General features: G+C 56.0%; 1 protein-coding gene and 2 pseudogenes across 1 annotated transcript; 2 read left to right on the top strand and 1 right to left on the bottom strand.

The window, feature by feature from the left end:
- Window positions 1-521: 521 nt before the first annotated feature.
- On the bottom strand, window positions 522-4,076 carry LOC114684820 (zinc finger protein 524-like). Its single transcript, XM_028859380.2, has 3 exons — window positions 4,007-4,076; window positions 636-1,651; window positions 522-563 (listed from the first exon to the last, which is right to left on the bottom strand). Exons 2-3 carry the CDS (start codon window positions 1,611-1,613, stop codon window positions 522-524), a joined length of 1,020 nt encoding a protein of 339 aa, XP_028715213.1. The 5' UTR covers window positions 1,614-1,651; window positions 4,007-4,076.
- Window positions 4,077-7,137: 3,061 nt separating this feature from the next.
- LOC114684822 lies at window positions 7,138-11,803 on the top strand (annotated as a pseudogene).
- Window positions 11,804-23,348: 11,545 nt separating this feature from the next.
- LOC114684793 lies at window positions 23,349-25,453 on the top strand (annotated as a pseudogene).
- The last annotated feature ends 283 nt before the right edge of the window (window positions 25,454-25,736 follow it).

Below are 25,736 nucleotides of genomic sequence, written 5' to 3' on the forward strand. Positions count from 1 at the left end.
TTTTAGCCCCACCTTCAGTTAAATGCCGTCCATTCTGCCAGTCAATCCTAAAGTTCTTTGATCCTCAGCCCAGCTTTTTAGCCTCCTTTCCTAAGATGCGACCTAGTTTGTACTGCCCAAGTACTGCGCCTCATCTTAGTCCCGCCCTCCCCTGGAGCTCACATTCTTCTAAATCCTACCGAATGGTCAGTTCTGCTCACCCCCTCACCCCACTCCCTGGAGCTGGCCATCACTCAACCCAGGCCCTTGTGCATTCAAGGTACATTACCGTTGAGTTATAGTTCAAGCCCTCAACTTAGTTTTCTCTTCCTAACAGCAAGTCCTCTGGAAAAGAAATCGGAGCCAGAAAGTGTCCTATGCAGAATCCCTGGGGATCCAGTGGGGGCGGGGCCAGAGTCATGTTTGCATGGCCGTAAATGCTTCACAGCACTTGTCTGCTGGCGACCAGACCGGGCAAGGCTTCTGCACGCCATTGGTTCTTTGGCACCATGCTAAGGAGATGTGTTGCCATGGGCTTCTCTCTAACCACACACACCACAGTCAGGCAAGGTAGTCGAGGAACCCTGAAAGGGACAGGCACCATGACTGAACACACTGGAAGTCAGTAGGCAGGGATTTATTTCCACAGCCCATACCTCCCAGGGCCTGTCAGTCCGAAGGAGGGTGCTCGTGGTATCAGGACCCAGAGGTTTAGGTCCCTGCTTTTGACCCCCTTCCGTAACGGGAGTACCACCGGAAACAAGGGTGTCTTGACCTCCTTGCCCCTGCCCAGCCCCGTCTGGACTCCCCTCTGTAAACCCAGACAGGGGAGAAGCGGTGGAGGATGGGGGCCAAGCAGGCTCCTTGCCTTCAGGACTCTCCTCCTGCACCCTTTCTGGAACAGGGACACCCTCGTCGGCATCCCACAGCGGTTGGGGTCTCGGGTTTGCGGGGCACAGGCGCACGGGCATGCCCACGAGCTCTGGGTGCTTGCGTTTGTAATGGCGCCGGAGAGTGTTGGCCTCGGTGAAGCGCACCCTGCAGGAGGGGCACTGGTAGGGGCGCTCGCCGGAGTGGATGCGGTGGTGATGGGCCAGCTCCCCCGCCTCGCGGAAGCGGCGAGGGCAGAGCACACAGCGGAAGGGCCGGTGGCCAGCATGGATGTTGCAGTGCCGCCGCAAGTGGCTGGACCGTTTGAAGGTCTTGCCGCAATCCTTGCACACGTGTGGCTTTAACTCCGAGTGGGAGATGCTGTGGCGTTCCAGGTCGGAGAGGTAGGGGAAGGCTCTCAGGCACACGGGACAGAAGTGTGGAGCCCTCTTGGGGCCAGAGCCCTGGGGCCCATCTGCTGCTGATCCTTCGGGGACTGTGTAAGGGACGCCCTGATCATCGATCAGCAGAAGATCGTGGCCGCCTCCACTGTCCACTGGTGCTGTCAACGGGGCTTCCTGCAGCGATTTGGGGGGGCGGCCCCGCTTTCGAGGGAGGGAGGACTTGAGAGTCCGATGGGAGGTGGCGGCTCCCCCTGGTGGCCGGCCTCGGCGGCCCCGGGGAACAGGAGGAAGTAAGGCCAGAGGTTTTTCTTCCTCCCCAGACAAAGCTGAAGGCAGCGGGTCTGAGCTGGGGTTGTCCATTGAGCGGTGGGGAGCTTGAGTCTGGGTGCCCGAGCCGGCTGAGAGAAGAGAGGGGGGTGGCGTCAGTGCGGTGAGGGCCTAAGCCCCCAAGTGCCCCAATAATTCATCTATCTATCCCTTCTAAGTCTTCTGAGACCCATATAACAAGAAGGTGATAAGACATACTTACTGCCCTCCTCCGAAGTGTATCCTGTGACCCCCTAACCCACCCTTTGAATCTAGGCTTTCTGTCATGACAGTTTGAATGAGAATGACCACACTCACACTCCCCAGTCAGCACCACCCCCACAGGCGCCGATGTTTGAATGTCTGGTTCCATTAGTGGAATTGTTTGGGAAGGATTAGGAGGTGTGGTGTTGCAGGAGATTTGTACACAGTGTGAAGATGCGTCATTGTGATTGGCTTAATAGAACGCTGAACAGCAATAGCTAGGCAGGAGAGGTTAAGGCGGGACTTCTGGGCAGAGAGGAACTCGGGGTTAGAAGCTGGCTGGGCAGGAGACCCAGTGAGATGCTAAAGAAGTTGGGAAGGAGCAGGCGGGTGGCGGCGCACTTTAATCCCAGCACTCGGGAGGCAGAGGCAGGCAGATCTCTGTGAGTTCGAGGGCAGCCTGGTCTACAAAGCGAGTTCCACAGCGCAAAGCTACACAGAGAAACAAAACAAAACAAAAAAGGAGTTGGGAATGCAGTACAGAGGAGAGGTAACAGAGCCACATAGCAGAATGTAGATTAATAGAAACAGTTTAAGTTATAAGAGCTAGTTGGGGCGGGCAGTGGTGGCGCACACCTTTAATCCCAGCACTGGGAGGCAGAGGCAGGCGGATCTCTGTGAGTTTGAGGCCAACCTGGGCTACCAAGTGAGTTCCAGGAAAGGCGCAAAGCTACACAGAGAAACCCTGTCTCGAACCCCCCCGCCCCCCCCAAAAAAAAAGAGCTAGTTGGGAAAAAGCCTATGCCAAGCTTTCCTAATTAATAGTAAGTCTCTGTGTCGTTATTTGTGAGCTGGCAGCCCAAAGTAAAGTCGGAATACAGTGTGGCCTTGATGGAGTAGGTGTGGCCTTGTTAGAGGAGGTGTTTTGAGATTTGAGATTTCAAAATCCTACGCCAGGCCAGTCTCCCTCTACCTGAAACTTATGGATCAGATGTGAACTCTTGGCTACTGTTTGGCACCATATCAGCCTGTTGGCCACCATGCTCCTGACCAAGATAATCATGGACTCGCCCTCTGAAAATGTAGGCAAGCCCCCAATTAAATGCTTTCTTCATAAGTTGCTGTGGTTATGGTTTTTCATCATATCAGTAACTACTATAGCCTTTAAGGTCAAAACGAGCCAGAAAGGAAAAAAAAAAAATCCAGCTAAGAGTGTGGGCCTTGAAACAGTCCAGAGTGGGCCACAAAGGCCTCAAAAAGCCCTCACCCCTGCAGAGATGGGAAGGTCTGATAAGGGGCAGGTCCTACGCAAAACCCATTGAAATGTGAAGGACATATATCCAAGTTGCTGAGAGTCTGGGCTTTGGAGTCAGATAAACCAGAAATCAAATGCAGAATCTGTCCCTTCCTCTCTGTGTGGCATTAGCCAAGGTCCTTACTTCTCTGGGCTCATTTATGTCCTTTGCAAGATGGCACTCGGGGTTTGTCTGTTTGCTTTTCTTCCTTATTTATTTTGTTGTTGTTAACCTATTAACCCAGACAGGCTGTGAACGTAATGTACAAAAGCCAGCAGAGCAGCATGGGTAGCTAAGCTTCACGCCAGCCCTTTGAGGCAACACATTCTCTGTTTTGCAAACAGGGAAACCAAGCACGGGAAAACCAAGTGAGTTCCTTAAGTTCTCTCTGCCAGTCTAACTGATCTCAGTGGCCCGGGAAATGAGAAAGACTAGGAAGACTAGTGTGTGTGTGTGTGTGTGTGTGTGTGTGTGTGTGTGTGGTGTGTGTGTGGCGCGCGCGGCCTGCGCGCAGGGGACATCTCGCGGTCTCCCAGTCCTGGGTTTGGATCCCATTCTGCACGTGACTGCAAGTGTCTTTGCCTCTGAGTCAGTTTTCCTTCTCTGTAAAATCAATATACCGAGGTAGTGGGGAGAATCGCCAGGAATAAGGAAGTTTCAGAAATGTCCTCAGTACACTACCTGAAATACAGAAAGCCTCCAAAACAATATGGCCCTCACTTCTCAGTGCCCAGAAGGTCTCGGGACTGTGGGGAGAGACTGCACTTGGGGGACAAGGGAGCTACAGGTGCGGCTGTAAGCCAGGGGACCCCTCTTTCGACTGTTTTGTGGCTTGGTTGGTGTCTAGGTTTTCTTTGTGTGTGCTGCCGGTTCACCGACTCAGGGGCCTCACTCACACTAGGCCTGTGCTACAACCCCACGCCTTGCACCCCCTTCTAATAGGCACACCGCATGAGGTCCACGCGGGAGTAACTTTTTTTCCAGGATCACGTGGTTTTTGCACCTGCAGTAGCCTGGGCAAAGCAGCTGAATTTCTCGAACATACCTAGGAAGTGAGAGAGGGATCCCTCCCCCCTCGACCCTCTCCCACCCACGGTCGGGGGGGGGGGGGGACGACGACGACATGTCTGCCTGTCGCCCGAGTGGCCCAGCCCGCAAGCGGGGCGGGCCCTCAGGGTGCGGTGGCCAATAAGCGGCGCGGGACACTGGCGGCCGGGGGGCTGCCAGGAGGGGGGTCTGCGCGCACACGCGCACACGCGCGCGCGAGCCCGGAGCGCTCGGCGGGGCGCGGGGTCGGCAGGCGCGCGCGCGCGTGCGTGCAGACAGGGAACAGGTGCCGGGGAGGGGTGGGCGCGCGCGCTCGGCGGGCGCGCGCACCGGGACCACCCCCTCCCCCCCCCCCGGCCTTCCCCCCCTACCCCACTCCGGGGGACTCCCGGGGGACACCCCCCCTCCCCGCCTCTGGGTACCTCATTTGCATGCTGCCCGGGCTCGCGTTTGCGCGTGTGTGCGCGCGCGCGCGCGCGCCGGGGGGCGACGGGCCGAAGGCGTGGGAAGGGGCGGGGGAGAGGGGGGCCCTGCCCCTGGGCGGCGGCGGCGGCGGCGGCGGCGGTGGGGCGGGGGCGCCGAGCGCGGGCCCCGCCCCTGGCCCGGACGCCGGTGGCCCCTCCTCCTCCTCCTCCCTCCCGCCGCCGCCCGCCCGCGGGAACAAAGGGGACGCGCGCTCTGGGTCCCCAGGCCCCGGCGCGCCTGCAGCCCGGGGCGCCCCCGTTTGTCCCCGGGAGAAGTAGAGCACAAGCTAATCCCCCGGCCTCCTCAAATGCCTTTCCTCCCGCAAAGCACTCCGACCCGGTGACCCAATCACACACAGGTACCGGGTAGATGAGACGCGGGACATGGCCGCTAAGTGCCCCTAATTAACATGGCGCCCGGGAGCTTCAAAGAAAGCCCCATGGAGTTAAAAAAAAAGCAGGAACAATGGTGCTTGGTGTTTCCCAACTCCGGATGAGTGGGACCACTTGGGTCGCTTTCTCCTCCTTCCGGGTGCAGCTCGACAACCTCCCCGGCAGGCGCCCGAGTTTGGGGGAAAGGCGCCCTAGCTGCGCCCATCGGTGCCAACTTCTAAGTAAAAACCACCGCGGGCTTCGGGGAGCCGCGCGCAGGGCGCCGGGGCAGCCCAAGCCCCGCCCCTCCCGCTGCCCTCAACCAAGATGGCGCCATCCTGGCTTCTTTAACCTCCTGGGCCGGGAAAAGGAAGGGAATGTGGAAAGGCCGGGTGGGGGAGGGAAAGGGGAGCCAAGGGGGAAGGAGAAAGGGGGGCTGCGGGACGGGGGGGGGGCCGCTGGCTGGGGAGAAAGGGAGCCGGGCGGAAGTCGAGGGGCCCCTCAGGTGGAAGTGACGCTGACCCCGCTGCCCAAAATGTCGGCGCCCAGAGGGAGGTGTAAGTAATTAGAGAGGGGAGCCGGCCGACTCCCCGGCCCCCCGGGTCCCGCCGGGTCTCGGGGACCCCCGCCACCAAGAGCAAGGCGGCCCCGCCTGGCCCCCGGGCCGCCGGGCCCCGCCCCCGCCCCGCCGCGCCTCCCGGGGCCGGGAGAGGGTTACAAAGGGCCGGCTTCCCGGGCCTGGCTTAAAATGGAGCAGGGTCGGGGGCCCCCCCCCCCCGCAGCCCCGCGCGCAGCGGGGTGCAGGAGGAGGCGGGCTTGCGGCGGTTGGGGCGGGGCCGCACGGGGGGGAGCCTGCTGGGGCGGGGCCTCCAGCGGAGGGGCGGGGTCTTCGTGAAGGGCGGAGACTGGTTAGGAAATGGGAGAGAGAGGTCTAGGCAGAGGGTGGGGCCTGGGAAAGAGGCGCGGGTCCTCAGCAAGGGGTGAGGGGGCCTAGGTTGGAAAATATGGAAGGAGCTTGTTGGCCGGGCGGTGGTGGTGGTGGCGCACGCCTTAATCCCAGCACTCGGGAGGCAGAGGCAGGCGGATCTCTGTGAGTTGGAGGCCAGCCTGGTCTCCAAAGCGAGTTCCGGGAAATGCGCAAAGCTACACAGAAAAACCCTGTCTCAAAAAAACAAAACAAAAAAAAAACAAAATGGAAGGAACTTGTTATGGTTAGTGGAAAAGTGGGGTCCAGAGAGACAAGAGAGGCTCAGAGTGCGGTGTGGAGTTTGACTAAGTGTGGCTTAGAGAAAAGGCCGCCATGGCAACCCCCCCACACACACACACACCTTGTAGGTATGCAGTTTGGGGAGTTTTAGTGGAACTATCAGGTCTTTAACATGAGAAAATGATAGGGAAAGGAAATGATAGGAAAAAAAATGGGACTTCTTTGGAGGAGAAGTTGGGTGGGATCTGGAGGCAGGTCTCAGTGAAGATCTAACTTAGAAAAGTCAAATTAGCTTGGAAGTGCATGGGAATAAAGGAACTGAGAGGAACTTACATATCCAAGCTGCTCGGTTAATTCTTTGCAGTGCCTCGGCCCTCCCTAAGTACATTGACCGTGTTGCTGCAATTTTACGTAACTGCAGCCCTCGCTGTGTGAGGTGGGCGCTAGTGTACCCATTTCATAGGTGAAGAGCAGAACCAGTGTGCGCTCCCTACAAGCATGAGGCGAACGTGCGCAGCCCCAAATCAATGACCTGTCTTTGAAGAAGAGTTAGGAGAAGTCTGTCGAGGAATACTGAATGCTCAGGGAGCAGAGGGAGGGGCTCGGGAGGAGGCAGCCCAGACCCGAGCAAGAGTAGGAAGGCCTTAACTTGTAGTGGGCAGGGCTTGGAGAGGATTGAGAGAGAGCCTTCAGAAAGCCTTGCGAGGAAGAAGCGAATGGAAGTGGCCGGGAAGATGGAGGAGGAGGGGGTTAGAGAGCGGGAGGGATGTAAAGCGCAGTGCTCTGGCTTGGTGGTTAGGTGTGTCTTAGCATCGGGAGGGTCTCCGGAGGACAAGCGTGTTTCTGAGCCCAGAGAGCTAAGGGAGAGAACGGCCAGTGCGGAGGTGACCCTGACCTGCTTCTGTGCCTCCTCTATACTCCAGAGAAAGCCCCCAGCCACCCCTGGACCCGCCGCCATGGACGAGTCCGCGCTGCTGGGGTTCCTGCCCCTCTTTGCTGCCCCAGGGCCAGCCCCGTCGGCCACGGCTCCCCGGGTGCCCTTTCACTGCAGCGAATGTGGCAAGAGCTTCCGGTACCGCTCGGACCTGAGGCGCCACTTCGCTCGGCACACCGCGCTCAAGCCCCACGCGTGCCCTCGCTGTGGCAAGGGCTTCAAGCACAGCTTCAACCTGGCTAACCACCTGCGCTCCCACACCGGGCGAGCGGCCCTACCGATGCTCCGCCTGCCCCAAGGGATTCCGAGACTCCACTGGCCTGCTGCACCACCAGGTGAGTCCTGGGAGCCGCCCGGGGCGGGGCCGAGACGGTGGGGCTCCGATCCACTGGGGCAAGGCAGCAGGAGATGGGAGCAACTCCTTCTCCAGCTTCCCTCCTACCAAAGCCTGAGCTCCAGGGAAGGCCTGCGGAGTACATCTGCCCACATAATTGTTCTCCACCCCTGCAGCCTTGTGCTGACCATTCCTGACCATCTTGAAAATAGGTTTATCCATGCACACCCAACTCCTTTATTCTAAAGTGACCACAGGACTTTCCCCCACAGGACACGGGCCTTCAGGGAACTCAACAGGCCCTTCAGGAAACTTACTGTTCCTTCCAATGATCAGGAACTAGGTAGCGGGTAAAGAAAGCAGTTTCTGAGAAAAGAGTTCTCTAAGGGAGAAGTTGGGAAGCAAATTTAAAAAAAAAAAAAATCAGGGTACGGTCATGCATTCTTACAATCCCAGCGAATGGGAGGTGGAGGCAGGAGGATCAGGAGTTCAAGAGCCTCGCTGCACAGGGTTTGGAGCCAGCTCAGGCTATATGGGACCCTGTCACAAACAACAAAGCCAGAAGTAATGTGTAGGAGTAAATCGGGGGAGCCGCGGGTCACTGTAGACAAGAGGGCGCAGTGACGTCTGATTGAGACTTGAAGCAGGAGAAGTCCCGTGGGAAAAGCATTTGCAGATGGGAACGGCAGCAAGTGCAAAGGCCCGAGGTGGGAAGGGCCTTGGTGAGTTCACGGGTGTTGCTTTAACTTCTCCTGGGGAGAAACGACTAACACATTCACTCCAGGCAGGACACCAGAGGAAGACCAAAGTCCAGTTTGGCAAGTCGGAGTTTAATTGGGGTTACTCAGAGAGCACATGGGCTGGAGAGATGGCCGGTTAAGAGCACTGGCTGTTCTTCCAGAGGTCCTGAGTTCAATTCCCAGCAACCACATGGGCTCACAACCATCTGTAATGAGATCTGGCGCCCTCTTCTGGCCTGCAGGGATACACACAGACAGAACACTGTACACATGAATAAATAATTAAATCTTAAACAAACAAACAGCATCTCAGAGAGCACAGGCGAGGTTTTGCAGTGTGTGACCCACGCAGGTCATTACCACAAGGCCCGTGCCACCAGGGGTGATGGTCTGGTGGGAGGCTGCACAATGGGGACCCACGTTCAGTTACCTTCTACTTCCTAAAACCTCACAAGGCCCCTGGCAGCCGGGGAGAGATAGCCAGAGTCCCAGGAGCAGCCTTGGCTTCCTGGCTCAGGTGTTCTCCAAGATAGACAACAAACGAAAACAACCAGCATCTTAACACATGTGCTGTTGGGGAAGCACCTGGTTGGGACACTGTTCAGCGCACTGTGGTCCATTTGGCAAAGGGAAAAAGCGGAGTGTTCACAGAGAAGAGAGAGAGGTGGGATTTGAACTCAGGCCTGTGGATGCCTGGAGCCCTGGCCATAGCTATGTTCTGTGGGAATCAGTTCCTAGATGAGCGGGTTGGAAGGGAACAGTGACAGGTGGCCGGTGTAAGGGACTAGGTCCTCACAGAGAGAATGCCAGCTGGCCTGCAGCTGGGCTGGACTGGGACTTTGGGGTCCCCTTGTGAGGCTCCCACTGTCTTGGACAAAAGAATTTAAAAGCAGTTAGAAGCTTAAGAATCATTTTATTAGAATTTATTAGAATTTGAAAGAAAAATAGGAAAGGGCAGCTGTAAATCTGGCAGCTCTGGGGCTGGCTGGGGGCTGGAGAGGCAGAAGGGGGGCGAGAAAGACATCCCTTCCTAGTTAGTCCAGGAGAGAAGGCAGCAGGTTCATCACTGAAGGTCTGCAAGCAGCCACGTGGGGATGCCTCTTCAGACAGTGGAGTAGTCCAGAGTGTCAGGACAGGCGTGCTGAGGATCTGGGCTGGTATCCAGAGAAGAGACAGAAAGTCGAAAAGGAGCTGGCGGTGGTGGCACAGCCCTTAATCCCAGCACTCGGGAGGCAGAGGCAGGCAGATCTCTGAGTTCAAGGCCAGCCTGGTCTACAGAGCAATCCAGGATAGCCAGGGCTACCCAGAGAAACCTGTCTCAAAAAGCCAAGAAAAGCACACAGCCCAGGGAGGGCTTCTGAAGAGGGTGAGTATGTTACCTCATTAAGGAGATAATTATTCCTCCCATCTCCTTAGCTGTTTCTTGGCCGGGTATTTGACAGGCCCAGTTGGATGAACTCTTAGAGAGAAGACAGTAGTACGTAGTGTAGAGGGAATTAGAATGTAGTGTCTCCACCCAGGCCCAAAGTAGAATTTAGAAATTTAGATCCTATCATTTTTTTTTTTTTTTTTTAGATTTATGTATTTATTGTGCATATGGGTGTTTTTGCTGGCATGTATGTCTGTGGGCTACATTCACTCCTGGTACTCCAGTGGGTCAGAAGAGAGCATCAGATCCCCAGAGCTGGAGCTACAGACAGCTGTGAGCTGCCATGTGGGTGCTGGGGATCGAACCCAGGTCCTCTGCAGGAGCAGCAAGTGCTCTTAACTGCTAAACCATCTCTCTAGCATCTCTGTTCTTTCTTTAAAATATTTTTATTTCATTATTTGTTGTTTGATTGATTGTTTTATGACTGGGTTTCATGATGTAGCCCCGACGGGCTTCCAACTCACAGGATTGGCTTGCCTCTGCCTCCTGCCTCTCAAGTGCGGGAAGGAAAGGCTTGTACCAACGTGCCCCGCTCCGTTATTTTTATACAGGGTAGGATGTGCCACATCTCACCTTACAGGAGTTGGTCCTCTCTCTTTCCACCACATGGATCCCAGGGACCAAACTCAGGTCACCAGGCTCCATGCAAGTATCTTTACCCGCTGGACCGTGTTGCTAACCCAGATTCAATCCTTTTGGCTAGGAGGAGGTAGCTTTCATGTAAACGACCTCGGTGAAGCCCTCCTACTTCTTCTTCATGGTATTTTAACTTTTCATGAGGGGCACTTTGAAGCTTTCCTTAACAAGGAAGTGGGGTCCCTTCCCGGTGGCCTCCACGCCTGCTGAGCCTGTCTGGTGACCTAACGGAGGACAGCGGGTGAAAGCCAGCCCATCCTGGGAACCTGCTGCCGGGCCTGGACGCTCAGCCCTGCCTCTCTGCTCTTGCTCCCAGGTCGTCCACCGGTGAGAAGCCCTACTGCTGTTTGGTCTGCGAGCTCCGCTTCTCCTCCCGCTCCAGCCTGGGCCGCCACCTCAAGCGGCAGCACCGGGGCGTGCTTCCCTCCCCGCTGCAGCCGAGCCCCGGCCTGCCTCCCCTGAACTCCCCCTGCTCAGTGTGTTGCAACGTGGGTCCCTGTTCGGTGTGTGGAGGCGGAGGGGCCGGCGGAGGAGAGGGCCTGGAGGGAGCAGGAGCGACCAGCTGGGGACTGGCCGAGGCGGCAGCCGCCGCGGCGGCCTCGCTGCCCCCGTTTGCATGCGGCGCCTGTGCCCGGCGCTTCGACCACGGCCGGGAGCTGGCTGCCACTGGGCCGCGCACACCGACGTGAAGCCCTTCAAGTGCCCGCGCTGCGAGCGCGACTTCAACGCGCCGGCGCTGCTGGAACGCCACAAGCTGACGCACGACCTGCAGGGGAGCAGTGCACCCCCAGCGCAGGTCTGGGCCTCGGGTGGGGGTCCGGAGGAGGTGGCAGGAGATGTCGAGGCAGTGGAGGTGGGGGATGCCCCGCCGACCTGGGACGCCGGGCTGCTCCTGAGCCCACTGGCGCAAGCATGCCTAAGCTGGAGGCACTGCTCCCCGAGGGCGAGGGCGAGGGCGCGGAGAATGCCCGGGCTCCGGCCTCAGCAGCCGAGGCGTCCTCGGAAGACACGCTGTACCAGTGCGACTGCGGGACCTTCTTCGCGTCTGCCCCGGCCTTGGCCAGCCACCTCGAAGCGCACTCGGGCCCAGCCACCTACGGCTGCGGCCACTGCGGGGCGCTGTACGCCGCGCTGGCCGCCCTGGAGGAGCATCGGCGCGCCAGCCACGGGGAGGGCAGTGGGGAGGCGGCCCCTGATGGCGAGGGCGAGCAGGCGGCTGGAGGGCCGGGGCCCGGCTCCTCCAGCCGTGGCAAGAAAATCTTTGGCTGTTCGGAGTGCGAGAAGCTGTTCCGTTCCCCTCGCGACCTGGAACGGCATGTGCTGGTGCACACAGGGGAGAAGCCCTTCCCGTGCCTGGAGTGTGGCAAGTTCTTCCGCCACGAGTGCTACCTCAAGCGCCACCGGCTGCTGCATGGCACAGAGCGGCCCTTCCCCTGCCACATCTGCGGCAAGGGCTTCATCACGCTCAGCAATCTCTCCAGGCACCTGAAGCTGCACAGGGGCATGGACTGAATAGCCAGGCCACTCCGGCCCTCCAAGTCCAGAGCTAGACCATAAGGTGAGGCCTTGCCTGGAAAAATGGTGCCACCCAGAACCCACACAGGACCACAGTGAAGCATCCTTCGGCAAAGGGGTCCAAAGGACATAATTGTTGGGGACTGAAATCTACAGAGAGACTCTTGACTTTGAGACCCCTGGAATGGGGGCAGCTCAGATCAACTGGCCTCCGAGACTGGGAACCTAGGAATAAAAAACGGGTCTCCACTAACACCTCCCAGCAGATAATGTGTGGGCACCCCACGGTCCTACCACCCACTCCCCGAGAGCCATCATTCCCAACGACGTTCATCTGGGGGATGTCGGGGACAATATCTTGGAATCCTCAGGATCCCCTCCAGATGCCACCTGTCAGCCACTGGTGGCCCCAGAAATGAGTATAACCAGAATCTGCCTTTCCCCCATTTTACTTCCTATGCTGAAAGAGGACCAGGGTAGATGCCCCCCACCTTCCATTAACTACTCTCAGATTAGGTCTCCCTTACCGCAGAATGGTCTGACCCTACTGATCTCCCCTCATCTTGAACACTAGTTTAGACTGGCCCTGCCCTGTAGGTTGGATTGACCCAGATACACGTATTCCCGTGCACTTGGAATGGGCTGGTGCAGGCTGTGGCCTGGCTCCACTCTCCTTAGAGTATTAGGGCAGACATTCCCTTAGGCTGTAGAGCGCAGTCCTCTGTCCACGGTTGTCCCAATCCTGTGACCTGGTGGAGGTGGTAGACATTGGGGTCTCCCTCCCCTCATCTGTAGTACCTGTTGGTCTTTCCATCACCACCAACTGTCTCTGTGTTCCAACCCCAAGAGGAAAGGGGGACTTGGCTAGGGGTTTCTCTCCCGTGAGCCTCCACCTCACCCCCTGGTCTCTCCAATGTCTCTGGGACTCCAATAAACCTCATTCTGTCCGTCTCTACTGTCTTGTTTGCTGATCCGGGTTTTGAGGGAGGTGGGACTCTCTCCCTCTTGGACTTAGAATATGTCCCTAGGACATAAAAGACGGCTCAACAGTTAAAAATGCATACTGTAGAGGATCAGAGTCCAGTTCCTGGCACCCCCACATCAGGCTGCTCATAACTACCTGTAACCAAGCTCCAGCGGATCCAATATTCTCTTGTGGCCGCCATGAGCATTGCGCTCACATGCACAAACCCACACACATATACACATCATCCTCCATGAGCATTGCTCACACGCACAAACCTGCATACAATCATTTCTTTCTTTTTTTTTTTTTTTTTTGGTTTTCGATTTCTCTGTGTAGCTTTGCACCTTTCCTGGAGCTCACTTGGTAGCTCCTTGGCTCTGCCTCCCGAGTGCTGGATCGTTTCATTTCTTTTTAATCTTTAATAGGTTCACTAGATATCGGTCTTGAGGGAGAGTCAAGAATTCCTGCCCCTTTCTGTGGATTTATAAGCAGTTAATAGTTGGTAGGGGGGTGAGAGGTGGGGTGATGACTCACAAGGTCCCGCCACTCCCTGAGCATAGGCAGTTAATGACTGGTGGGGAAGGGAGACACTCTCCTCAGTGTAGTTACTGCTAAGTTGCCCACACTCCTGTAAGTCCCCAGATCCTCACACCCTCTGAGTCCTTCGGATCAGAGACAGTTTACATCTCACCTAAGTGGCACCATCTAGAAGTCAAGAGACACCCCCACAGGACATGTCCCTTGGAAACCAAGCAGTCCCTGGAAGCGGCTCCAGGCCTTAGGGTCTGTTTTCTGACGATGAATGTGTACCGCCTGGGACAGGACCAGCCCATCAGAGAGAGGGCCGCTCACGCATGCTCCTGGTACTCCTGTGCTGTGCTCCCATACTGAGCCTTCTGAACTCCGGATCGTAGAGCCCTCACTGACCCAAAGCAGAGAATACTATCCATCGTGCGGGCAGGGCTCGGGGAGAGGGAGGGAGGGAGAAGTCGGGCGAAGATGCTAATGGTGACGAACATGAACATCTTCGCAGCAATGAGGGAGAGCCTTGAGAAAGCGGCCGCAGCTGCTTCAGGTGCAGGCCTGTTACTCAAGACATTGAGGCAGGAAGCGCAGAAGTCCAACGCCAGCCCGGATGGCTTAGAACCCGACTCAGTAGTAAAAGGTTGTGCTGGGGAGAGAGCGCAGTCGGGAAAGGCTTAACTGAAAAGCATGAGGGCCTGAGTACAATCTCCAGAGCTCACACAAAAATCCCAGGTGTGGGAAGCTGGAGAAACAGAAACAGGATCCCTGGGGTTCACCATTCAGTCAGTCTAGCCTTATTCGTGAGGTCCGGCCAGAAAGAAAGCCTGTTTCAAAGGACATGAACACATTGTCATCAATGGCACCTGAGGTTTCTTCTGGCTGCTTTCCACACACACGTGACACTCCTATACATAACTGTACACACACACACACACACACACACACACACCACACACACACTGATAAGCCAGGCACACCACTTGGATAGGATGGCCCAGAGGCTTCTCCATTAGCCTGGTCCTTGAAGGGGACTCGTTGGAGATACCTAGATAGGTACAGGGGGAGAATGAGTTCCAGAAAGGAGGGAAGGAGGAGTCGGCATCCACATTCTGCATCACATCTCCGTGCTAAGCGACCCTTCTGTGCTAGACATAAAACCTGTGAGAACTCTTCAGTGAACAAAAACAGACAATCCCAGTCGTCCTATACTTTATTCATTCACTTTGTTTATTTTTGAGACAGGGTCTAAGCCTTGGTTGGCCTGGAACTCACCGTGTAGACCAGGTTGGTTTGAATTCATAGGGACACACCTGCCGCTGCCATCCTAATGCTGGGACTGAACATACATAGCACACGGAGAAGCCACCAGCGTGCAGAACCCGTGTAAGCTCTCCTTACTCCGTCCCTTCACCACTCAACAGGCAGAGGGCAGGAAAACGCGTACGTCGTCCGAACCCTTGCTTTGCACCTCCGAATTGTCTACGATCACAGCCAAACGCCCCACTTGAACTACCTAGCGCTGTAGTACTTGTTTCCACTTCCCGACTCCCTCCTGTTGCCCCACACTAGATTATAAAGCCTACGATGGCTGGGCATAATGGCACACGCCATCTGTCTAGTCAGGGTTTCTATTGCTGTGAAGAGACACCATGACCACGGCAACTTTACAAAGGAAAACGTTTAACTGGGTGGCTTACGTTTTCACAGGGTTAGCCCATTCTCATCATGGTGTGCAGGCAGACAGGGTGCTGGAGAAGGCGCTGAGAGTCCTACATTTTGACCCATGGCAACAGGAAGTGGTCTGACTCCCTGTGTGTGGCTTGAGCATAGATGAGACCTCAAAGCCCGCCTCCACAGGGACACACTTCCTCCAACAAGGCCACACCTCCTAATAGTGGCGCTCCCCCTGGGGGCCATCTTTTTTTAAACCACCACACCAACTCACAGGCCCCAAACATTTTAGAAGCCTTTTGTGTATGTGTGGTGCTGGAGCGATGGATCAAAGGTTAAGAATACATAAGGACCCAAGTTCAGTTCCCAGCACCCACATCAGGCAGCTCAAAATCTCCTGTAATTCCAGCTCCAGGGATCCTACCCCTCTGACCACTGAGGGCACCAGCACTCTAGGGCACATACAAAATTAAAAAGGAATTTTTGTGCGACAGGGTACGTGGACCCCATGCCAGCCTCAAACTGGCTACACAGTAGAGGACAATCCGAGCTTTCTAGTCTCCTGCTTCCACATCCAAAATGTCGAGCTAACAGGCATAAGCCACAGGCTGGTGGAGAACAATTTTCTACAAAACTACTACTTTGGAAGGTTAAGTGTGGGAGGAGCCATCGAGGAAGTTTCTGTGACTGCTGGTAGCTAGCAACGACCTATATCTTAATCTGGGGGTCATCCACCCTTCATTCACTAATGTGGGGTGTGGTGAGTGTACTTGTTTGTGTATGCATATATTCATGGGAATGTGTGAACCCCTGTGTGTATCTGCCTGTGGAGACCAGAGGTTAAACTTCAGGTGTCTTCCTCAATCACTCTTCACCTTACTTCATTTTTTTTTATTACAAGTGTGTGTGTGTGTGTGGTGCTTTTGTTGCTTTGTGTTGTTATGTGCTTGTATGTGCATGTTTGTGCTCTCGTGTGTCTTGCGTGCTTGTTGTGTGTGAAATTATGTGGTGTATGTGCATAGCTTTGCTCGTGTGTGTCTGTGTGTTTGCTTGTGTGTGTGTTAGTGTGCTTGTATATGCATGTTTGTGCTCTTGGTGTGTCTGTGTGTGTGCATCTGTGCACATGCCATGGCCTGAGTGTGGAGGGCAGAGGCAACTTTCAGAAGTCTTTTTCTCCTACCATGTGGGTCCCAGGGACCAACTCGGGCCCACGGCCAGCAGCTGGCCCTCTACCACGGAGGCGTCTCACCAGCACCCCACCTCATTATTGGAGGCAGTCTCTCCTGAATCCGAAGCTTCCGTTTGGCTAGGCTAGCTGGCTGACTAACGGGCTTCAGGTATCTGCCTGTCTCCACTCCCTACAGAATCTTGCTGCACCATCCTGCTTTCATGGGTGTGAGGATCTGAACTCAGATGCTTATTCTTGCAAAGCAGGGGCTTTACCTAATGAACCATTTCCCAAGCATTTCCCTGGTTTTGTTTGTTGTTTGTTGCTTTTGTTGTTTTGTTTCTATTTTACAGGCTGAGATGGAGCCAGGGCCCTACGAAAGGCAAGGGTTCTGCCATCCTGTTGGGAGTCCTTTTAAAACAATTCCTCTCAATCATTCATTCACATCCTGGGCTTTTTATCTGAGTCTTAGGCACCACAAGGAAGAAAAGTTGAGAGAGATATTCAGGGGGAAAAAATAAGACTTTTTCGGCCAACACCCACAATTGCCAATTTGGAAAAGTTTCACCCTTGGGAAGAAAGTCATTCCCCAGAGATGCTAACCCTTAGAGGTATTCTCAGTGTTGGGGCCAGAGAGGTGGCTCAGTGGGTGAAGGCACTTGCTGCCCAGGCTGACAACCCGAGTTCAATCCCTGGGACCCACACGGTGAAAAGAAAGAGAGGGGTCTTGCAAGTTGTCCTCTGATCTCCACGGGTGCACCGTGGTATGTGCATGCCACCCAAAATAAGTGAAAATGCAAAGTCAAGAGGCATGTCTAGGGGCTGGAGAGACAGCTTGTGGTTAGGAACACTTGCTGCTTTTGCAGAGGGCCAGCACCCACATGGAAGCTCACAACCATCTGTGACTTCAGTTCCAGAGGATCTGATGCCCTCTTCTGGCCTCCATGGGAAACAGGCACACATGTAGTGCACAGGCATCTATGCAGGCAAAATACCTATATGCATAAAATAAATCAGTTATATATTTTTATTAATATTATAACACATATTTACACATACATACATACAATATTCTCCACTCAGCAATGAAGGTACAGAAGCAAGACTTACTCTTTCTGAGTAAAATAAATTTGGGGATACATGCCATCCCAGTCTATAGTACCAGTACTTGGGAGGCGGAGGCAAGAGTATCCAGAGTTCAAGGATGGCCCGGGCTAAATGAGGCTCTGTGTCAAAATACAAAAAAAAGAACCAAAACTCTGAGTTGGAGAAACAGGGCCTGTCCTCTGGATCCAAACACTGCCCCCTGAAGACAAGACAGGTCTTGAGAGAGGAGGCTGAGCACAGTGAGCCCATGAAAAGGCACCAGGGTTGTCACAGAGACAGAAACCACCTGTGGCTGGTTTGAAGGGGTGGGCAGAGTCACTAAGGAAACCATGGCTTCCACCCACCTCACCTCCACCACGGCCTTTGCAGTCCAGGGAAGCAGTGATGAAAGAGATTGATCCATTTCCTGAGTGGCAGCAGAGGCTCGTAATCCAGCCAGCACTGGAGAAGCTGAGGCAGGAGGATCCTTGTGAGTTCCAGGCAAGCCTGAGATACATAGCAAGACTCTATTTCAAAGCAAAACAAAGCTTGGCGGTGGTGGCGCACGCCTTTAATCCCAGCACTAGGGAGGCTGAGTCAGGTGGATCTCTCTGAGTTCGAGGCCAGCCTGGTCTACAGAGCGAGTTCCAGGACAGCCAGGGCTACACAGAGAAATCCTATCTTGAAAAAAAAAAAATCATGCTGTTCCCAAGCACACCCATGCCCGGAGCTGGCCACCAAACCTGCCTCACCGAGTCCCAAGTTTTACCATTGTGGTAGAGGAGGGAACCATGGGTCCTCTGCCTCTCCGAAGCCTTCCTTTCCCCATCTGACTCCTTCCAGCGTCCTACACCTCACCATTCTGGGGCCCAAGCCCAGCCCTCATTCTTCTGAAAGGGTCTCAGGTTGGACTATTTCTGATGCACCTGCCTCCACCTCCCAAGTGCTGGGTTTGGGACACCAAGGCTGGTTTGTGCTGGGACCACCCTGCAAGCTAGGCTGGCACTCTATCAACGGAGCTCCATCACCAACGCCCTTCATCCCTTCTGATTTACCCACAAGTGGATGGTACTAAGAGAGGTGCAGTATCCGGAAGGAGCTGGCCATCCTGAGTGATTCACAAATAGTCTAAGGTTTGTTGTGGTAAGTACAATATTGAAAAACAAGGGCAGGTTGGCCAGATGGCTCTTGCTGCCGTGACTGATGACCTGAGTTCAATCCTGGGACCAACACGGTGGAAAGGAACTGATTCCTGCAAACAGTCCATATTAGCACACAATCAATACATAAATGTAACAAAATTATCATCATCATAATCATCATAAACATCATCATTGGTTTTTAGAGACAGGGTTTCTCTGTGTAGCCCTGGCTGTCCTGGAACTCACTTTGTAGACCAGGCTGACCTCTAACAGAGATCCACTGCCTCTGCCTCCTGAGTGCTGGATTAAAAGCACGCACCACTACAACCAGCCCAATAATTTTTTTTTTTTGAGATGGGGTTTCTCTGTGTAGTTTTGGAGCGGGTCCTGGAACTCTCTCTGTAGACCAGGCTGGCTTTGAGCTCACAGAGATCCGCCTGCCTTTGCCCCCAGTGCTGGGATTAAAGGCGTGCGCCACCACCCCACCTGGCCCAACAAAATTATTTTTAAAGAAAATTGGGCTGGAGAGATGGCTTGGAGGTCAAGAGCTTTTACTGCTCTTCCAGAAGCCTCAAGTTCAATTTCCAAGCACCAACATTTCCAGGAAGATCTGACGCCCTCTTCTGGCCTCCGTGTGCACTGCACAAATGTCCACGCACTCCAACTCACACATAAATAAAAATAAAATATACTTAAATAGTAATAATAATAATTCTTTTTTTTAAAGAAAGAAAATAGAGCATCATTTTAGATAGCATACACCAGTCATACATCTCAGGCAATGTCTGGGCCAAGGAAAACCTCACAGAAACAAGTCCAAAGGAAGGGCATCCACAGGCCAAGAGTAAAGAGGGTGGGTGGTGTGGCAAAGAAGCAGGAAGCCGGAAATTAAGTGAGGGAATGTTGGGCTGGTGTGCTTGCCTTTGCAACCCTAGCATTCTGGACACTGAGGCAGGAGGATCACAAGTTTTGAGGCCAACCTGAGCTGCATAGCTAGTCTCTGCTCCTCACCCGATCCCTCCCATCACCAGAAATTAGGCTAGGGGCCAACAGAACCTTACAGGGCACATGGGGTTTGAGGGCTAAAGGGGGGCGGCTGGTTTTTATTTCTGAGCATGAAGAGAAACTCAGGAGGTGTTCGGCTCAAAAAATGAAGCGTGGCTGAGCCAGCGAGACCTCTCAGCATGTGAAGGCGCTTGCTTCCAAGCAGATCGACCCGGCTCCGTCCCTGGAGCCCACAGGGGTGGAAGAAGAGAACGGACCCCTGCAGGTTGTTCCTCTGATCTTGCCAGCACGCACGCACTTGTTTTTTGTTTGTTTCTTTGTTTAAGTGAGGAGTTGTAATCTGTGGGGCTGGAGTCGAGGCTGTGAGCCGAGGAGCCAGTGAGAAAGCTATTGCGGTAGGAATGGAGTGTGTCCCTCCATCAGCACCTCCCGAGTAGGGGGTACCTTCCCAGGCAGGGTCCCAGTGGCCCAGCCACCCCTGGCCTTCGTCTCCTCCCGCATCTGGCCCGCCTGCGCCGATCCCCCAGGAATGTCTCTAAAACGCTAATCTGATCATCTGACTCTCCTGCTTCAAACTTTCTCAATGGCTCCTCAGTGCTCCCAGCCCAGCCCCGACTAGGAGCCGGCCACAGTCCTGGCACCGGGTTCAGGTTTCTCTCTGACAGCTCTGGCCACCGCGGAAGGCCACTCCAGATCCCACCCCCAAGTAGCAAGCCCCCTTGCTCTCTTCTGTTTGAAATTCTTCCTGTTTGCCCGTTTCTAAACATTGTTACTTGTCTGTCTTTCCCCACCACCCACCCTGTTGTTGTGTGTCATTTGTTTGAGAGGAGGGCTCGGGCAGTCAAATCCGACCTCCAACTCCTTTTATCATTCGCTAAGTGTTGGGACTGCAGGTATGAACAACCATGCCTGCCCCCCTCCCTCCTCCTCTTCCTCCCCCCCTCCCCCTAAAAAAAGATTTTTTTTTGTTTTATGTGTTTTGCCTGCCTGTGTGTCTGTGCCCCCCACCCACCCCATGCAGGCTTGGGGCTCTGGAAGCCAGAAGAGGGTGCTAGGACCCCTTGGAACTGGAGTGTTTTAGAGGAATTGTGAGCTGCTATGTGGGTGCTGAGAACCCAGTCCAGGTCCTCAGCGAGAGCAGTCGGTGGTTTGGACCACTGAGCCATCTTGCCAGTCCCCAAGCCTCTGAGACGAGCACACACAGGACTTAGTACAGGCAGCTCTTTGAGTTGTTCGTTGCTCTCCTCATGCTTCTCCCACCCCTTTTTTTTCCAGAACATACAAATTCCACTGGGCCATGGTTTTGTTCCTCGAATATCTCGCTGAGCTCTTCAGTCATTCACAGTGATGTTCGTGACTGTGGTAGCGGTCTAGGGAGTGGTTCAGTCAGTACAGGCGCTTGTACCCGAGCCTGATGACCTGAGTCCAACCCCAGGACCCGCATCATAGGAGAGAACTGACCCCTGAAAGTCCCTCTGACCTCCACACATACACCACGGTATGTGTGCACCCCACACATAAATAATAAATGTAATAAAAACAGCTACATTTTATTGTATTTATTTGTAAGTGTATGTGTACCTGTGCATGTTCTGAGAAGACAGAAGGGGGTGTTGAAGATGAAATTACAGGGACTGTACAGCCCAGCCCTTGACTTGGGTGCTGGGAGGCCAAACTCTGGTCCTCTGGAGCAGCGGCAAACACTCTTAACCACTGAGCCATCTCTTCAGCCCCACACATTTGTGTGTGTGTGTGTGTGTGTGTGTGTGTGTGTGTGTGTACAGGTGCATAAGTGTGGAAGTCAGAGGCCAACCCACAGGAATCAGCTCTCTTTCACTTAGAGGGTCCTCGGCATCCAACTCAGGTCGACAGCCGCAAGGCAGATGCCTTTACACTGAGCCATCTTGCCAGCCTCAAATGCCTCCATAGCAAAAACAAAGCCAGAAAATGTAGCAAGGAACCTGGCACCAAATAATATTGCATGTTTCTGGTCTCTGAAGGGTAAATTCCTGGAATTGCTAGGTTGCTAAAGCTCTCCAAACTTCTACTCACCTCAGACATGTACAGAAGGAACTGTTTGCCCACACCCTTGCCAACAATGTTTGGCATGAATTTAACACACACACACACACCCACAAAAAGCAATGTAACGAGTCCTTTTCTCTGTCACATAAACTTTGAGAGATGTAGCTACGTTGGTCCCACCTACCAGGCTGAAGCATTGAACCTTCAGGTTCAATGAAACATGATTGCCAAGAAAGACTAAAGGAATGACATTCACTCCCATGGAGGAACAGCTCACGGTCTCCTCCGTCCCCTGCAACCCTCAGCACTCTCCCGAATCAGAGCGCTTCCCTCATGACACCCTCGCTGACTGATTCCGACCTGTCCCCTTGCATCAGACTATGAATTTTGACTCCATCGATCCAGCACCAAGGACAGAGCCAGCCCACAGTAGGTGTTCTGATGAAACTGGCCCGGTTGCGCTCCAGGGGCTTACCATAAAGGGGGAAACTGAGGCTCCGAGCAGAGAGAATTGGTTGCCCAGGCAACCAAGGGAAAGCGGGAGTCAGGCTCTATCAGGGAGTGCGGGAACACTCTCAAGCTTGTATCACTCGCTGTTCCGTTCATCTCCATCTTTGCCTCCTCCAACCCTCCTTCAGACCTGGCAGCCCAGCACAGTGCCTGGCACCGGCAGGGCTTGATAAATGCCTGTTTGTTGAAAGGATGAATGAATACGTGTTATCTTGTTGGGAAATGGAGGAGGAGTGTGAGCTGGACCCAGAGTCCCAGGCTTGCAGCCCCCTCTTCCCTCCGAGGGTCCAAAAGACAGGCCATCAACCCTTCCCCTCCCAGGATTCAGAAGCCGAACTGCCCTCCTTCTCGGCCCCCCAAGGTCCCTGGCCCTCCGCTTCCGGCTTCTCAGCCAGTCTTTCCTCTTCTAGCCTCCGACCAAACACCGGGTTTCCGGGGGGAAGGCTTAGGCTGTAACACCGAGCCCAGCCTCCTCCTCACCCCCCACCACGCTCAGCCCCCTCCCTCCCCGCCACCACACTGTCCGCGATCGCCCGGCAGCAGGGAAGGAAGAAAGGAGCGCAGGAGGCGGAGGTAAGACCGGCGCCCCGAGACTGGGGCGAGCCCCGGGCCCTGCGCGGAGCAATCCGCGAGGCCTCGACCCGCCGGCCCAGTTCTGCAGATCATACCTACCCGGAACAGCTAGCCCCTCTTGGACCTAGGGCCCCGACAGCCTGCAGGCTCCACGCCCTCCCCGCGACACCACCCCGGCCAGGGGTCTGGCCACAGCCATCTCCTCCCTGGGGATTTTCTGCAGCCCAGCTCCCAGCCCCTCCTCCCTTGTCTTGTGAGTCAGGGCCCCTACCAGCTTCTGCCTTCACCCAGACTCGCCTACCTGCAAGAGTCTAGTTCGTCTATCCTGTTCTGTCTGAGACCCAGGAGTCCTAGCCTTCAGTCTTCCTGCCTGAGACCCAGGGATCCAGGACTCAGCGCTCCTTCAAGCCCACGAGTCCAGACCCCCAGTCTCCTCCTCAGACCCAGGAGTCAGCCTCAGCCTCCTCCCTCAGACCAGGAGTCCAGCCTCCAACCTTCCCCCGCGCAGACCCAGGAGCTTAAGCTCTGCTGCGCCTTGGTCCCTGCCAGCCCCTGACTTTTGGGTACCTACGTTCCTATTTCCGGCCTCTTGACTGAATCCCACCCCACTTAGGCCTCCAGGGTGGACTGGTTCCCAACCCCCACTGAGAATGTTCAATCCCCTTGGGCCCTAGAGCAAAATCAGTTGGCTGACTTTGTCTCCCTGTGTCTCCTGTGTATTGTTCTGTCTTCCTCTCCGTCCACCTCTCATCTCTATGTTTCTCTCTCCATCTCTCTCCTTCCGTTTCTGCGGACCTTGTCGCCCTTTCCCACTTCTCCACAACTCTCTCCTCTCCTTTACCGTCTCTGCCCTTCTGCCTCTGCTCTGTCTCTGCCTCCTCACCCCCTGCCTCCCCTGCCTCTCCCCTGTCTCCTCTTCTGGACTGAGGATCTACCCTCCTCTCTCTCTCCTCTTCTCTCCACCACACCCACATCCTTCATCTCTTCTCCCCACCCCTGCCTCCCCCCTTTTTCCCCACAGGCATGGATCCACAGCCCCCTCCACCTGCCCAGGGCAGCCCACCTCACCGTGGCCGAGGCCGAGGCCGGGCCGTGGCGTGGCCGAGGCGTGGTCGTGGCAGAGGGGGTGCTGGAGCCCCTAGGGCACCCTGCCTGCCCTACCTGTGGTCGCCTCTTCCGCTTCCCTTACTACTGTCTCGACACCGGCTGAGCCACTCGGGCCTCGGCCCCACGCCTGCCCCTGTGCCCCAAAGCTTCCGGAGGCCTGCCCACCTCTCCCGCCACCTCCGTGGCCACGGGCCCCAGCCCCGCTGCGCTGCGCTGCCTGTCCACGCACCTTCCCGGAGCCGGCCCAGCTCAGGCGCCACCTGGCCCAGGAGCACGCAGGTGGCGAGGTGGATCTGTCCACGCAGAGGGCCGTGAAGGAGGAGCCACAGGACGAGGGCGTGGAGCAGCCTCCACGGCGGTGGCGGCCGGGGTCGCAGAGGAGGCGGCAGCAGTGTGGCCTGAGACGTGGCCCGTCGGGACCCGGCCCCTGTGGCTAACCCACGAGTACCGATCCTCGGGAATTGGAGGCCGAGGAGGCCGAGGCCGGGCAGCGGAGCTAAGGGCAGAGTTGGGCCCTGGCCGCGGGGCGACAGGAGGAGAAACAGGTCCTCCTCCAGGCCGACTGGACGCTGCTGTGTCTCCGCTGTCGCGAAGCCTTCGCCACCAAGGGGGAGCTCAAAGCGCACCCGTGTCTGCGCCCGAGGGCGAACAGGAGGGCGAAGGGGGACCCCCACCCGCCCCAAGCGACACAGTGTTCCATTTGCCTCAAGGCTTTCGCCAGGCCCTGGTCCCTGTCGCGTCACCGGCTAGTCCACTCCACGATCGGCCTTTTGTGTGTCCAGACTGCGGCCTGGCCTTCCGCCTGGCCTCCTACCTCCGCCAGCATCGCCGCGTCCACGGCCCTCTCAGCCTGCTGGCCCCCCTGCCCGGGGCCGGCAAGAAGGACGACAGGTCCTCAGGGGGACGGAACTCAGGAAAGGGCCTGAGGGGGGCGAAGGGGCAGAATGTGGGGGCGCCTCGGAAGGGCTGAAGGCGGGCAGAATGGAGAGATGCCACCCCAGCCCGGCCCCCGGCGGGAGCCACGCTTTTTGGTGTCCCGAGTGTGGCAAAGGTTTCCGACGCCGGGCACACCTGCGCCAACACGGGGTCACCCACTCTGGGGCACGCCCTTTCCAGTGCGTGCGCTGCCAGCGGGAGTTCAAGCGGCTGGCGGACCTGGCCGCCCACGCGCAAGTCCACGCGGGGGGTCCCGCGCCGCACCCGTGCCCTCGATGCCCACGCCGCTTCTCCCGCGCCTACAGCCTCCTTCGCCACCAGCGCTGCCACCGCGCCGAGCTGGAACGGGCGGAGCTGGAGAGGGCCGCACGCTGCAGGCTCTCCAGTCCCAGGCCGCACAGTCGCCCCAAACTCCGCCGCTTAAGCAGGAGGCGAAGGGCTCCCTCTGTCCATCGCACACATCAAGGAAGAGCCGCCCTCCCTGGCACCCCACCTCAGTCCCCGCGGCCCCCCCCTGTCTTTCTCAGCGCCTCCTGTTTTGACAGCCAAGACCACTCAGCCTTTGAGATGGAGGATGAGGATGTGGACAACAAGGCCCACCTACGCGGGTTGGGGGGCTTGGCCTCCTGACCCCCACATCCACCCTCCACCCCTCCAGTTGAGCTCCCGGTTTGCAGTAAGGAAGAGGGAAGCTGAAAGAGAGATACCTCCTCTGCCTACCCCTGAACCCCGGGTCACTCACCTTCCTTTTACCTACCCTAGACCCCCTGATGCTGGTTAGGAAACACTCACCCCAACACGTGTCTTAAGTAAAGGCAGGACAAGGCGGAGGGCGCTTGGCCAGAGGGATAGGAACTGGTGGGTTGGCCCCAGCCTGCCCGTCCCCCATGACAAACACTGGACGCCATCACCTCTTTGGAACTGCCAGACCCTGGGAGTTCCCGGTGAGAAAGGTCTGCCCCCCGTTCCTGTGTCTCTGTGAATAAATGTGAGTTCGTGCAACCCATGAGTGAGGCTGTCTGTGGAGGTGGGGTTTGGGTGAGTCAGGATTTGCCCCGCTTGGGTTCAGAACAGGATGCTCATACACCAGATCCCAGGAGGATATTCTATCGGAAGAAGCAAGAAGGCCGTGAACCCTGGATTGAGAAGAAAAGTGTGCTGAGACAGAATGCCTTGATGACCGCCCTCAGGGACTGCTGCATGCAGTTTAGCAGACCAGCACGGTATGCACTGTTTTCATTTCTCGAGGGCAGATTTCTAGGCACAGAATTACTGCTCCACGTGG

This window comes from Peromyscus leucopus, unplaced genomic scaffold (assembly GCF_004664715.2).
Source record: "Peromyscus leucopus breed LL Stock unplaced genomic scaffold, UCI_PerLeu_2.1 scaffold_1055, whole genome shotgun sequence".
Lineage (NCBI taxonomy): Eukaryota > Metazoa > Chordata > Mammalia > Rodentia > Cricetidae > Peromyscus > Peromyscus leucopus.